Source organism: Gigantopelta aegis, chromosome 3, assembly GCF_016097555.1.
Source record: "Gigantopelta aegis isolate Gae_Host chromosome 3, Gae_host_genome, whole genome shotgun sequence".
Lineage (NCBI taxonomy): Eukaryota > Metazoa > Mollusca > Gastropoda > Neomphalida > Peltospiridae > Gigantopelta > Gigantopelta aegis.
The window spans coordinates 68,960,715-68,977,584 of NC_054701.1; the positions used below are offsets into that span (position 1 = coordinate 68,960,715).

At 38.4% G+C, this 16,870-nt stretch overlaps 1 protein-coding gene across 4 annotated transcripts in view; it reads left to right on the forward strand.

Annotated features, from left to right (window-relative positions):
• Nucleotides 1–9,595, forward strand: part of LOC121368972 (platelet endothelial aggregation receptor 1-like) — a 29,175-nt gene extending 19,580 nt beyond the window's left edge. For all 4 annotated transcript variants that reach the window (XM_041493751.1, XM_041493748.1, XM_041493753.1 and 1 more), the window contains 3 exons: nucleotides 2,032–2,075; nucleotides 3,753–3,809; nucleotides 9,136–9,595. In XM_041493751.1, the coding sequence (XP_041349685.1) occupies nucleotides 2,032–2,075; nucleotides 3,753–3,809; nucleotides 9,136–9,194 (160 nt within the window). In that variant the 3' untranslated portion in view covers nucleotides 9,195–9,595. The remainder of the gene's footprint in view (nucleotides 1–2,031; nucleotides 2,076–3,752; nucleotides 3,810–9,135) is intronic.
• The last annotated feature ends 7,275 nt before the right edge of the window (nucleotides 9,596–16,870 follow it).

Consider the following 16,870-nt stretch of genomic DNA (forward strand, 5'->3'; position numbering starts at 1 on the left):
AAAACCAAAGCCTAAATCTTTGGTTGTGTATAGGATCTAGCATCTGCAAGTAAGTTTTGCGAGCTGACCCATACACATTGCACCCATAATCAAGTTCAGAGCGAACTAAAGATCTATAAAGTCGGAGCATAATATTTCGATCTGCTCCCCATTCAGTCTTACCAATAACTTTTAAGATATATGTTGAGGACCTTTAAGCCCTTCTTTTTCACATACTGTGGAATGAGGAACAAAAGATAGCCTCCTGTCAAAAATAACCCCCAGAAATTTGGTCTCCTGCCAACTGGAACCGGATTTTTGTCAAGAAACAGAAGAGGATCTAAATGGTGACCTCTTTTCTGGCAGGTATGCATACAGACGATTTTTGACTTTGGGAATCGAAATCCATTGCCAGTTGCCCATTGTTGAAGTTAATTCAAACAAAGCTGCAACTGATGTTCAATGATACTCATACTGGACGACCTGTAGCAAATATAAAAATCGTCGAAATATAACGAGCTATCAACACCAGGCTTTAAACATTGGGTGATGCTGTTAATTTTCACAGAAAATAAAGTTACTGACAGGATGCTACCTTGAGGCACACTCATCTCTTGGGAGTGAGAATCGGATAACGTAGATAAGAAATTTGAGATAAAGTCAGGCATACGATCTCTTAGGCCCATGCCATGGTTTACAGTCATCTTTCTGAATGAAATGATATATGTCACTTTAATCCTCAATTCATTGCAGAAGCCTGTCAAACTTTCCAGGCAAATCAAATGCTTAATTGTGGTTTCTTGATTCAATAAGGGGCGGGACGTAGCCCAATGATAAAGCGCTCACTTGATGCGCCATTGGTCTGGGATTGATCCTCATCGGTGGGCCTATTGGGCTGTTTTCCGCTCCAGCCATTGCACCACAACTGGTATATCAAAGGTCGTAGTATGTGCTATCCTGTTAATGTGATGATGCATATAAAAGATCCCTTGCTACTAATGAAAAAAATGTAGCGGGTTTCCTCTAACAAATGTTTGACATCCAGTAGCCGATAATTAATAAATGAATCTTCTCTAGTGGTGTCGTTAACCAAAACAAACTTCTTCTTGATCCAATATAACAGTACCTATGGTTTGCTAGTCCATGCGTCAAATATCAAAACTCTGTTCCCCTAGCGATGTTTGGAGACAACTATTTTTTTGGATAATGTGATGGGGAACAGGATCAGTCTCCCTAAATAGACTAATTTAATTGTTTTCCCGCTCCAGCCAATGCCCTACGACTGGCACATCAAAGGTCGTTGTATGTACAGTTGTGTTTAAATGTAAAACTACATATATGAGAACCCTTACTAAGCTGCCTATGTATGTATGTAGGCCCATATGTATATTAATCAGCCTATGGTAATCCATGGTTGTAAAGTATGTAATTATATGGCCCACCGACGGAGATCGATCCTAGACCGACGGCACATCAAGCGAGCGTTTTACCACTGGCTACGCCCCGTCCCCCCATGTGATAATAATTTAAAGACATATGACTGATTGCTTCTAGGGGATGACTCAGTTGCGACAGCCATACCATTCAATGAAACAAAAAGCACAATCGAATTTGATTGAACTGTGAAATATAGGTTAACCTCGACACAGAAACAAGACTGCAATAAAACGAAACCGATGTGAATATATATTTACTTTCATCTGCGTTTAGTTTGTCAAAGTGTGTTTGTGATTCTGTGTATCGTCGTCCTTTGTTTATCAAGATTGGTATATATTGTCAAATAATCCATCAGTTTTCAGAAATAACTACTACTGCTACGCCCACCGCTTGGTCAAGATCAGTGTATGTTGAATCTGCTTCAGTACGTGCTCGATCATTGGTCGCAGTAAACTGAACTACCCAATTAAATGACCGGTTAAACCGATGCATGGAAAAGTATTATTTTTATTTCCTCGGTTATTAGTGCCAGCTGGGGGGTAATAAACCAAAATAACAATGCACACATTCAAATAAAAAATGCGTGTTATTATTCAAAATGATTTTTGTTTTCAGAAAGAAGTTTGGTTTTTCCCAGCGTCAGCAATCTGGACCTCATGGTGAGATTTTCATTACTAGCGCTTAATCTCAACTATATGCTTTAAAAAGTTTGTTTATGGTTAACGACACCACTAGAACACATTGATTTATTAAACATCGGCTATTGGATGTGAAACATTTGGTCATTTTGACATATAGTCTGAGAGGAAACGCACTAGATGTTTCCATTTGTAGCAAGGAATCTTTTATATGCATCATCCCACGGGCAGCGTAGTACATACCACAATATTTGATATACCAGTCGTGGTGCACTGGCTAGAACGAGAAACAACCCAATGGGCATACCGACGAAGATCGATCCCAAAAACCGACGGCACATCAAGCCAGCGCTTTACCACTGAGCTACACCACGTCCACTTATATGTTTTAATTCATTGCTTATGTCATTTATATTTCAAATTCATCTGAAATGTTTTGTTTTGTTTGTTTGTTTTTTTTTTTTTTTTTTTTTTTTTTTTTTTTTTTTGGGGGGGGGGGGGTGTTTGGGGTGTGTGTGTGTTGTTGTTGTTCTATTCAGTGTTATTGTCTTATGTACTATTATATAAAGTGAGTGCGACCTAATACTCACAAATAACACGAACAAAACTAACATGCCAGTGCCAATATTAAACTAGTTAGATATTAAGCAATTATTATACAATGAGTAATATGTGCAATACAATTAATTTCAGGGTGTATACTACCAAATCAAATCCCATAGACGACAATAGTAACATATGCGGCTAAAACTCCTACCGACATAAACGCCACGGATATAAATACTACCACCCCTTACACTTAAAGTGAATCAGAAAAAAATGGGGGTCAAGCTGCTCGTTTCTGAGATAACGGGTAGCGTCTATGACTACCCTAGTTTCGCACAAAATTCGAGTACTTTTTTTTACAGGTACCCCATACATGTTTCAAGCACAAGGCTACTTGACACATTGGTACTAGATGAAATAAAATTGCACATTTATTTTACCCAGATGAAACTATTATTGTTTACAACCAACACACTCACATTTATAACCAATCACAGGACTTGTGGTGTTCACTTCTCTATCAAAAGTTGGGTGCACCTCGAGCTTTGACCCAGCCGGAAGTTATTTGGTATAGTACTACCTTCAACACAGATTTCATGTTCAATTGCCCATATATAGTACATGTGAAATCATTGCGTGCGCACGCTTGTATATGTGTATCTATCTATTATGCAACACATAACACTGAAATATTTGTACAAAACCCGTTGATTATTTTGTATTAATGGCAAAAAGTCTCAGTTTGGTACATATCTTACTTTAAATATGATGTGCGACACAAACGTTTATATAATAATTGCTGTACCACTCAGACGCTAATCGGATTCTTCTATACGTAGTGTACACGACGGTCAACTGTCCAACCATTTTCTGTTAATCTGTTTTTCCTGGATGAAATGTACTTTTTCGAGGGTTTTCCCCCATTTTTTTTGTCTCCCAAACGTTCTAGCTATTCTATTGTTAATTCATCCTCATGACCGTGCCGTTGAAGACTTTCTCTGATAGAGAGTCCCATTCCGGATAGTTCATAGGCCAATCGACCATGTACATATAGCAGATACTGAGTAGCTTTTTCTATGGTATTATATCATGTTTTGACTTAAAGTTGTGTTTATATGTATATAAATTATTTTCACCTTTTTATTACAAAAGAAACTCACGAACGGCCAGCAATACAAGAGGGACTAATAAGGATGAATGATATCAATGGTATGTTTATCATTTATCTTATCTCAAAATAGACAGTGTCTTGTATTTTGATATGTTTTTCTGTCCATATTTTATAACTAAATTTTTTTTTTTTGCATATACATGTAAAAGCAGGTCAACACACAAACACACACACAAACACACAGTGAGAGAGAGAGAGAGAGAGAGAGAGAGAGAGAGAGAGAGAGAGAGAGAGAGAGAGAGAGAGAGAGAGAGAGAGAGAGAGAGAGAGAGAGAGAGAGAGAGACAGACAGACAGACAGACAGACAGACAGACAGACAGACAGACAGACAGAGAGAGAGAGAGAGAGAGAGGAGAGAGAGAGAGAGACACCCGCACATTTTTGGTTTGCTTAATGCTTTCCCTGGTATGGTCTTTGTGCACAGAAAACGGACCCAGTCATTTGAAGTCGTTGCCCCAGCCACCCAATCACACTCTGACTGACAATAACGTAACTCGCGACTTCTCTAAATGTGTTCAACCTGTATCTAACCTACACCATTGCCCTTCTCAACATTAGTCAAAACACGACGGATTTTCAACTGAAGTGTGTGTGGAAATGTGGATAGCAATAATGCATACTTTTATGCCTATGGTGAGAATGCATAGCACGGACACAACATACAAAATTTCAGACGTGGGTGCGTTGAGACAACCCATTTGTTTGGGCGATAGTAGGTACATGTGTTACCATTTTGTTGTGGCCTCTAACCGGAAGTACCATTACTCATATTGAAATCAAAATGCTACTTAGGAAATGCTACTCCACGAAGGGCATACATTCCTTCTTTCATAATTAGTGTGTTGGACGGGCATCGTTAACATGTGTAGTACTAACAATATGAGTGACCCTACAATAGTGACGCTGAGTATATATATATATATATATATATATATATATATATATATATATATATATATATATATATATATATATATATATATATATATATATATATATATGTATGTATGTATGTATGTATGTATGTATGTATGTATATATATATATATATATATATATATATATATATATATATATACTCTTAAAAACACTTTTTTTACATTGGTAAACATCGTAAAGACAATCAAATAAGTGAGTGAATGGTGATGCAAAAACACTAGAAAACACGTCCGATTCGCATAAACGTAGCCACAGTCAACGTTTGTACTGAAATGCAAAAACGCAATCTTCAGAGAAGCACGTGCATCATGAAGTTCTGTAACGTTGCAAGCCGAACCTTCAGTTGGTGTGGCATAAACGGCCACATCAGCAGTGATTCAAACAGGCAGCATAACGACACTGTAGGTAATGCAAGAATGCCAAGATTGACGTCAGCTCAACGCAATAATGTCATTGGGAGACTGCAAGCAGGGGCAACTCAACAAGCTGTGGCAAGGCACTTTGGCGTCTCCAAACAGACCATCTCTGCTTTATGGGCACAGTACAACACCACTCAAAGTGTTAATGCCAGGCCAAGGTCAGGTCGTTCCAGAGTAACCACGCTGCTCAATATCAATACATTCGGGTGCGTCATCTTCGAAATCAGCCCACAACAGCAACAACCACAGCAACAAAAACGCATGGACTACACAGAATTTCTGACCAGACAGTTCGTAATCGGCTGAGGAAGGCAGGAAGTTTTCCTAGAAGACCAGTGCGACGTAACGTTTTGACCCCACGTCTCTTAGCGGAGCGTCTGCAGTGGTGCCAGCAGAGGGTGAGATGGGCACGTGCCAGGTGGAGGACTGTTTTGATCTCAGATGAGTCTTGTTTTCTCCTGTCACGTGCTGATGGACGCACACGTGTCTTATAGACGTCGAGGAGAACGTTATGCTCCAAACCGTTTTGGTGTTGGCAGTATCATGGTGTGGGTAGGAATCCATCAAGGTGGTAGAACGGCTCTTGTGCATGTGGCAGGTGCACTGATGGGCATCAGATATAGAGACGAGATACTGCAGTATCAAATCATTCCGGACCTGAACATCATCGGTGGAATGTTCCAGCATGACAATTCCAGACCACATGTTGCACGTGTTAAGCAGGAGTTTTTGCAGCGCGAAAACGTCCAGACATTACCTTGGTCTGCCCGTTCTCAGGATTTACTGGATCAGCAACTTCTTACGGCACTGTGGCATAAGTGGCAAAACATTCCACAACGTGTTGTGCAACGTTTGATTGCTTCCATGCGTCGCCGTTGTCAAGCTGTCATCAGGGCTCGGGGTGGTCATAACCGATAGTGACATTTTGCCCACCCCTATGTCAAACATATGCCTGTGTACATCTTTCAGGTGGATTCCAAGTTATACTGTTTCGTACAGAGTAATCCCCTCCCCATGGCGTCTTGATCTTTGGTTGCTTGTATCATGTCAACCTATTTTTGTGGGGTTTTTTAAAATTAAACTTTGAAATTCAATGTCAAGTTTCTTTTTATGAAGAGTAATATATGTATTTGTGTCGATTCATTATAGCATTATACTTTTTTTTATGTATCTCTGTACTAACTGGGTGTGGGGGGCAGTTGCCAAATGATAGATAAAGTGTTCGCCTAATGCGCGGTCGATTTAGGATCGATCCAAGTTTGTGGATACGTTGGGCTGTTTCTCATTCCAGTCAGTGTTCCACAACTGGTGTCTTACAAAGGCCGTGGTACATACTATCCTGTCTGGTATACTACAAATAAAAGATCCATTGCTGCTAATCGGAAAGAATAGGCTATTGAATGGCGGCGAAGAGGGTTTCCTATCTAATTTTCTCTGTTCGACACCATGTAACCATAAGGTTCTTTCTTTGTTTTTCTTTCTGTACTAACGGCATATTTTTATATACTCAGCGTCACTATTGAAAGGTCACTCATCTGTTTCATACCAAAGATGTCAACAATGCCCGTCCAACACACTGAATATAAAACAATGAATGCATAGCATTTGTGAATTATGCTCACAGTCAGGTTTCCTGCGTACAACTTCGATGTTTGCTATGAATAGCAGAACATCCGGTTACAGAGCGGGAAAAAAATCGTTAAATTTATATGAAATCACGTATCTAAGAACACCTCCACAAATATGTCACACCTACGCATCCGTGCCTGAACGTTTGCATGTTGTGCCCGTGTAGTCCGTTCTCGCTATGGGTATAAAAATGGGCATGATCGCAATTCACTTTTGCACGTACCCCTCAGTTGAAAATGCGTCATTTTTTGTCTGCTGTTGAGAGACGCGTTGCAATAGGTCGCTTACAAGTGGGACAAATGAATGAATGAATGAATGTTTAACGACACCCCAGCACGAAAAATACATCAGCTATTGGGTGTCAAACTATGGTAAATGCAAAAATACAAGTGGGACAAAGTCAACGAGAAGTTGCTTCTCACTTTAATGTCAGTCAAAGTGTCATCGGACAGCTGTGGCAACGATTTCAAACGTCTGGATCCGTTTCCTATTAACCAAGACCAGGGCGACCACCGGTAACTACATCCAGGTGGAATAGACACTGCCGCATTATGACGCTCCGACATCGCTTTGCAACCTCTTCTGATTTACAGCATGAATTTCACAACGTCACACCATTACCATTAGTACAAGCACAATTCGACATCGTTTATGGGCATTTGGGCTTCATTCAAAGCATTCGACAATTCGACCACCAACTCCATGACATAGGAAAGCCAGGATGCAGTGGTATAGACAGCATGTGCAGTGGAATCGACGCCAGTGGTCATCTGTTGTTTTTACAGAAGAAAGTCGATTTAATCTGTCATTTCAAGATGGCCACCGGCGTGTGTATCGACGTCGCGGCGAACATTATGCAGATGCCGCAGTTGTTGAACACAACATGTTTGGTGTGGTTCAATAATGGTCTGGGGTGGAATAACATCAACTGGACGTACTCAGCTCTATGTGGTTGATGGAAATTGAACTGCAGTACGCTACAGAGATTAAACATTGGCACCTATCGTTGTCCCATTCATGGAAGATGTTCCCAGTTTTCGGGGTGGTCCATTCTTCCAAGACGACAATGCAAGGCCACACAGAGGGCGTGTTGTTAATGTCTTCCTGCAACAACAGGGTATCCAGACAATGGACTGGCCTGCATGCTCACCGGATTTGAATCCTATGGAACACGTGTGGGACGAGCTAGGCCGCAGGGTGTACAGGACTCATCCAGTTGCCCGTGATCTCCCACCCCTACACACTGTTACTTAGAGAGTGGCAAGCTATAATCCAGGCATATTTTCTGAACCTGGTTAGAAGCATGAGGTCCCGCTGCCATTCTGTGCTAGACACAAGAGGAGGACACACCAGATATTGAAATCAGATTCATTAACAATCCCCCATAATGCTTGTGACTTTCGATTTGGAAGGCAGTGGTTTCATGATGTTAGTTAGTGGTTAGTTATGAGTGGAAACATGCTTTATTAAAACAAGAAGTACTAACCAACAGCTTGTTCTGAATGTGCACATAAAACCCTATGACATGACACAACCAAATTATTGTTTTGTTGTGAATATACGTTGTGTGCTAATGAAACAGAATTACACCCTATCATTATTGCAGTGACCCTTCTATAGATATTTATGTTCTTTGAAACTATTTAGTAATCATTGAAAATAATTTAGTTTAATTTAAACATATGAACGTACGTACATACATGTACAGGGATGTGAGAGGGACTGGAACACAAAAGCTTACTGCGGCCGGGGTCCAGGGGCCCCTGAAGGAAAATTGTTGTTTGCAACTCCTGGAACTGCCAAAAATTGCATTCAATACTAACAAATCTAAACTGGTTATATCTTATAATATAAGGCACGCATCATAAACTTGAAACCGTGAAAACATGCAAATGAACCTTGTGTGGTCAACAGTATTGAACATCATGTTTTTGGTTTTTTAGACGAAATGGAAAAGCGTATTTATGCGTTTCCGCGTAGCTCTCACATCCCTGCATGTATATATGCAATTAATTATATATTTTTAACAGAATAAATAGACCTTTGGTGGGGCTTTTAGTAATCTCAGTGTGATTAATAGTTACTGCAATACTCAGTGGTTTACATAATTTCTATATACATGTATATTTGTCACTCTCTAAAGCTGTGGAAACTATTTTACCCGGGACATAAATATGATAATCATGTGTATGTGTATGTATACTATATATGTGTATGTGTATGTGTATGCACACACACACACACACACACACACACACACACACACACACACACACACACACACACACACACACACACACACACACACACACCTTTGAATATGTAATTTGATCTTTATGTTATTATCGATGTTATTGTTATTGGGTTTTTTTTGTAGAAAATCAAGACGAACGTCGAAACGAATCCACTCAACGTTCCCTGATTTTTTTGTTGTGATCATCAACACGGAACTAGGATATATCATCATAATTACAAACGATCAAGCACGAACCTTTCACGTCACTTGTGGGGTGTTTTAAACAAATTTAGCCCTTAGTCAGCGCTTATCTTACTGGGGACTTTTGTTTTAGTCAATTTTCGAAAGTATAATAAATACAATTGAAAAATAATTGGAAAGATTTATGCCACAACAATTCTGGTTAGGTATTAGCTTTAGTTCTGTGTAAAGACATCTTCAACGAAGAGGCGACCATCGTAATCATTCAGAAAACCTCGGCGTTTAGTCTCTACATGTCCGAGCCTGTCCTAGCAGCACTGGAAGATTGACCGCCCCACTCTAAGAAGAAATCGGAAACGGGGTCGGCCCCTACTACTCTTTTCTAGACTTTACTTTGCTTTATAGTGATACCATCTCGTATCCTCCGGAGTCGGGCCCGTCCACACCACTATACCAACCCATGACGACTGGACTATACCCGTCCGATACTCTCTCTCTCTCGTTCAGACGGATCCGGCTTCTCAAGATCTGTATTTCAGCACAGCACTACACCTTCAACGTCTAATGCCTGTCAATCTAGTTTGTTTTTTTAAACAGGATGCAACCCATCTCGTCCCTATAAGTTGTGCATCCAAACGGCTTTAACGAGGCCACTCACGTGGCCATATAGATCGGACTTTAAACTTTTAGACCTTCGTTCAAAATTTTATGTCAAAATTACTTTCTTTTTAAATATTATTAAATAGTCCGATCCTCTCTTCTTTTTCTTATTTATTTTTGGACTGTCGTCCTAAAACGCTCCAAATTATATAAAAATTCGGTCGAGCAGTCAATTCTTTTTATTTTTGGCTTGTAACTATTTTTTTTTATAAACAGTCCAACGCACTTTACTTTGGCGCGCAGTTAATTGCTCAAATCACCTTAAAACCTTTTTGACCGAGCATTCTAAATTATTTTAGGAATTTAAATTCTTAGTCCAGACATGAGTAGTGGATCAGCAGATTATTCATTTAGGACTTAGGTCTTGACCGAGCACTATTTTTTTATATTTTTTTTTCAAATTCTGCCCACTTCAAACTTACCCCCGCCCCTCTGCACACGTAAAACTCAGATCAGATCATTATTTACTCTATACACCGCGACAATTTGGTATAATGCGTTCCGGTGCACACGTAATAATAGAGGTACCGGTTCCTCTAAAATAGTCTGTTGACAACTAACCAATGCATTTTATCAAGAGACTTAATGTTGCTGGGAAAACTTTCGTGAACACCAACGATGGTAATTATCCACAGGAAAGTAAACAGGAAGCGGATTGGTTCAACACAGAGTGTACTAAATCCAGGACAGATTTCAGAAGAGCTGCTGAGAAGTATTCATACGACACAAGCGATGAAGAAAAGAAAGCTGACATGCTTCACGAAAGACACTAGTACCACTAGAACAGACACATTTATGTAATTTAGCAAAATGCTCCCCTGGAAATTTTGGAAAAAGACGACTTATTAAATACGAGTTCATATTCAGAGTTTCCGACGCCTATGAACATTTTCATTATTATTAATCTTATTATTTTTGTCATTACCGTTGAAGTTAAAGCTGCAGTGTCTGGAATATTTTTATTATTTAAGCATTTAGAACAGAAAATCCCATTAGTTTGGTGCATATAAGACGCCGCATTCCGCATTGGTTTCATTACGCTGGCTTTACCAAGTTAAAAATAAACCCAGTATTTTGAAAGTGGGACACTTTTGGCGGGCGCCCACCGGGCTAAAAATAGTACGGTTCGGCTATTGTTGCATTACAAAAACCGAGTGCATTCTAGCAGCCAATTCCTAGCAGCCAATTACGCTAGCAGACAATTTCAGCAGACACTCATGGCGACGTTCTAAACACCGGACACATACACCTTTCGATTGTTACCTGTATTTCACACACTTTTAAACACACAGTTATGCTAATTTTTATTATTCATTACAACTTAAGAATTTTAGAGTTTTAAAGAGTATCTTTATATAAAAACAACACAAAAACAAAATAATAACCAGGACTCATTTTCAGAGTCTTATTGTTAAAAATATCCGTATAAATACAACTTAACCGTTTTATTAAGCACTTTTATAATATCTGAAGTATCACTTTAAAAATCCTTCTGTACTACGGTAATATAGGATGTCCAACTAGTTTCGTATAGACCACACCACAACACACATTATAAAAGGCGTATGAATCCGGTGTTTAGAACGTCGCCATGCGTGTCTGCTGAAATTGGCTGCTAACGTAACTGGATGCTAGGAATTGACTGGCAGAATCCGCTCGGTATTACAAAATGGCGAGAATTGTTCTAACTGTGTAATAAGGATTTGACGATATGCGTTAATGACGAGTGAGTGAATTAAAAGTGCAGTTATGCTTGTATTTGAACTTAGAACTTGATTGTATACGATTGAAACCAGACACTACAGCTTTAATATAATTATTAGCAGCAGTAATAGTATCAATATATAGAGGATACTGCCTGAGTGTCTTGTGATATCATAATTTATCAGCACGAGTTGATAAAAGTACGAAATCCGAGGCTTGCCGAGGAGTTTATACTTTTATCAACGAGTGCTGATAAATTATGATATCACAAAACACGAGGGGGGTATTATTTTTATCATCCATTATCATTATTTTCATTTGCAACAATTGTAAACAATGTCAGTAATGTGGGTTGAATGTCAGCTGTAGACTCGTTAACTAGCAGAACGGCAGTGGCGTGACGTCACTAAAGGTAGGTTAAGCGTCTTGTGATTAAAATTTGACCAATCAAGATTATAAGAAGCGATATCTCCTGCGAAGATATCACAAATTATAGTGCCAGCGATATATCCTACAAAAGCCTTTAATGGATGATAAAATGATGTATTTTGTTTTGTTTTTAATTTCTGTGTAATTTTATGGTATTAAGTAACATTTTATTTTAGACAATTTATTATACATATGTGAACATTATACAGCGTTGTCTTATCATTTGACACATTAATAAACAATTTAAATCATCAATCATCCTCCTCATCATATTAGTGCACATATCTGCCGTCCAGTGGCGTAACTTAGTAACTCACATTTGTGTAAATATTGAAATAATATATATATATATATATATATAGACACACACACACGCGCGCGCGGGCACAGACAAACAGACATACAGACACACATATACATGTAATACATATAATGTATAAAGGTTATTACCAGAGTCACTTTACACACTGTTCTCAGTATTGCTATAACTGTATTTTAAATCACGTTCACGAGCCTCTGGCGAGCATAATACATTATTTTTCTTCATAATACATGATATTGACGATACCGAAACACACGAGGGTAATAATCTCTTTATCATATAATCATCTTTTTGTAAATTCTATACGCAACTTTTATTACAGTCGGCCATTACTCCATATTCAAATAAAATAAGAATATGTAACGCGGTGTCTTTCTGATTGGGAATGACGTCATTTTGGATATCCTTACATAAAATAAACTAGTGGGTATCGGGTTTTCTGAACGCTGGATAGGTTTCTGTGTAAAGTTGCTTTTGAAATGTTTTTGTTTGACGACTATAAATGCATACGTCAATTATGCAGTGTCGCCGTAGTACGTTTGTTTAAATGCCAATAAACGTAGAGGGGCGGGACGTAGCCCAATGGTAAAGCGCTCGCCTGATGCGCGGTCGGTCTGCGAGCGATCCCCATCGATGGGCCCATTGGGCTATTTCTCGTTCCAGCCAGTGCACCACGACTGGTGTATCAAAGGCCGTGGTATGTGCTATCCTATCTATGGGATGGCGCATATAAGAGATCCCTTGCTACTAATGGAAAAATGTAGCGGGTGTCCTCTCTATGACGGTGTCAAAATGACCACATGTTTGACATCCAGTAGCCGATGGTTAATAAATCAATGTGCTCTAGTGGTGTCGTTAAACAAAAACAAACTTATAAACGTAGCGCCGTGACCTCCATTAATTTACATCTAATTTGCAAAGTTATCACATTTTGAAAGTATGTGATCTGAAAAATATCTTATACGGTGATTACACCCAAAATGCTAGATACATGTATTATGATTATATATATGGTCGTAAGTCACTAACTGGTCACCCTAAAAAGGTGGAGCCGTTGCAGTTTTTCTAAAACACCAGTTTTTAAATGTTGCTATAAAATACTCTGTGAGTTATGTAGAAAAATATGAATTAAGTCAGGGGTGGATCAAGCAGGCGGAGAGGGTGGTAGTGGTTGTATACATTTATTACTACAGGTGGGTGTTAAACAACTTTAGTTTCAGGTTTTACCACTAGATGTCAGCTAATAGCCATAGAAGACAATAGAGGGCAGGTAATTATACGTGTCACGGTCATTTTCTTGAAGCCATGCAGCTCCATGCCTTTGTCTTGAACTTTTAATGACGAATTTGCTCATTCTTACCATTACTCAATGGTAAATAATTACAATTGGTACATGATCATATTTATGATATATCAGTTAGTGAAAACGTAATTAAAGTCATAGACTATCCTGTTTTTGTCCCGATTATTTCCTTCTGCATTTAACTTCTGCTGGTGTCCTTACTCTGTCCCAAACTACTGAAAACCAAGGGCATGTGTATTCAGGAGGGGAAAATGTTATTGAAGGATATTGCTACAGTTTTGTGAAAGCCAACCGACTTGGGTACTGGTACAAAGCTGTGAAGGAGGAAACAGTGATAGTCCCTGCCGGAAGTATTGTGTATGTTGGGGTGGAACAGCAGCAACAACTGGACGGAGGACTGTTACCAAGTTCATTTGATCACGGAAATATAATGTGTTTCCTTAACTGAAGAGTAAAACAAAATGTGTCTCATGCTTTTTTTTAACTGAATCTTTGGGGTGTCATAAACACCAGTGGTTGAATTTCAAACAAAGAAACTGGGAAGTTGTTACATTTTTTAGGATAATCTCTTCTAAATGGAAATTTGTAAAGATTTTGGTGAGAAAAATGTATTAAAATTCCAGACATACTTCTAGGATGGAACAAACAGTTTTAGGAAATAAAATGAAATTTAACCTAGTACAAATATTAGAACTATCAGAAACACATTTAATATACAGCCACTAATATTTTATGCACAAAAATATATTTGACATGTAATTACAATCGTTAAAAAGTCTGTTAGTCGATAACATCTTAAAAATTTCAGCACACTCAAGAATGTCCCTTTAATATCTTTGCTAATTGATGGATTTTTTATTTCTGGTTTTAGTTTTCTGACCACTAATGTCCTAGGTGTTCATACCAAGAATAGTGAAAATTTGTCATTTTGACCTCACAATGCAAATTAGGACCAGTTAGTGACTCACGGCCATATATATTGGGATTGATAATATGTTGACACATGCACATGTTTTATTTAGTTTAAACCTGGCGAAACTGGGTGAAGTGTTGGTGAAGTTTGGTTAAACTTCATCCAATTGGCTTTAACTGCTAGACTGTTGAATGGATGATTTGGTATTTGACATGGTTATTCACTGAGAGATAAACTTTCAACTGTACATCCCCCTGGTTCACAGCTTTCACAGTGTATTGTTCATATAAAAGATAACATAAAACTGTATAAAAGATAACAAACTACAAAAGAAAAATATACAGTTACAATAACAATATTTTTATTTATTTTCTTAAAGAAAGAATAGTACATTATAACAAACACACACACATACGCGCGCGCGCGTGGAGAGGGAAAGATACAGATATGCATGCACATACACACAATATTAAACGCAGGCAGATTTTAAAATATATATTAGCTTCTTTTTAGCATTCATAATATATATACAAATAAATAAAATAAAATATGGTGGTATAATAATTCCTCTACTGTTACTGCTATGAGAGCTAAAACAAGCCAGTAGGATCCCTCCGTTTTTATACTGACCGTCAATTACAGATATGGTATCATTATTATGTCCCTACTGAACCTTTTTTTTTGCAGACGTGATACGTGTGTATTAGGGCCTGCACAAGTCCAAAATATTTGACTCGAGTACCTGAGGGTCAAACTCGACCCAGACCCGAGGACCCGACACTAGATGATAATGAGATTAATGAATCAGTAAACTAGCGTTATGCATCTTAATTCCAGCACTGAACATGGATGCCGAACCATGCCATTGTATTGCATTCCATACATTCGACTTTTGTTTTCCCTCCGTGTCTCATAGCTCTATAATGTAACCGGTGGCAAACGTATGGCAAAATAACGTTAAAACAATATAATGAAATGAGAGTGATCTTCCTTAAACTGAGAACGGACTCGAGTCTTGCTGCATTCGTTCACGAGTACTCGTGGAGACCCTATTGTGTATAAAACAATGGACAAAATGGTCATGAATGTATGAAGATGTATTTCTTAAAACCTACAGGAAACCTTTTCAACCCATTAGCAAGAAGGAGACAAATCAGATCCCATTACTATACGACCCTACAACCACTAGCCACATAGGTCCTCTCCTTGAACACTGTACTGTCAATAATAATCAATATAAAAAGAGTCATCACTATTATATTAGAAAGTACACACATTCGCACAGGAACGTGTCTGTGTCTTACTTTACTGTGTTTTGATATCATAGATATAACTTATCACAGCCTAGTTGAACGGATTGGCTAAAAACAATAACATGAACATTCATTTAGAACGGTGAGACGGTTTAGTGGTTGGGCGACACAAAAGGGCAAGCTAATCTATGTCGAAGGGCATGAGCTGCTTTCGTTAGCCGCTTTCGTTCAACTGCACAGGATTTGGAAAAATGCGATGAACAACCTACACAAGTACGTCAATAATCCTCTGTCGGATGTCCCATAACATTATACAATATGGACATAAAAATGCATTCAAATACAAGTCACTGTCTATTTTTACAACAATGCTGCGGTCCAGTGCGCTCATCTTGACCTCGGGATTACTAGTTATAAATTCGGAAGAAAAAAAATCCAGAAAGGAAACGGCGATGGAATGTTTCCATAAACTGTTTGGATTAAGAAAATAAAGAATATACCTTATCTTAAAGGGACACACCCTAGTTACGTTTATTTGTTAACCATTACGGCGTTGTTTTTCGCTATTAAACCCCATTTTTCACAAATAAAATTGCACTTTACTTACATTTTATTATTTAGAATACACATTTCGATTCACCTGAAGTGCTTTTTGGTAATCCTGATGTTTGTAAAACCACGAAATGCATTTTTTGCATTTTTTCACAAAACGTGTTGTCGAGAAAAAACCGTTAAGCAAGCGAGGTCCAATCTATTTTTAATGTCACAGACGTTGGTATATCGCGTGACCGTTATCATTTTGGTTCGGTTTGTTTTCTCGTGCACGGTTCGCGCAATCAACATCCGATTTGTTGTTGTTCATTTGTGAGATTTTTCTTCACAGTTCGTGAACATTTTCAGTAACAATAAAGTTCAGACAAGTAAGTGTCTCAATACAAAACGTTACAAACCCTTAAAACCATTAATTTTGCTAAGTCTTACGATATCTGGAGAGGGGATACAACCAGGACAGAACAGTTGGAACATGTCCAGGAGAGGTGAAACGAACGCACCCCAAGTCTGTGAAATTTGTCGTGACGTAGGCATTGTTG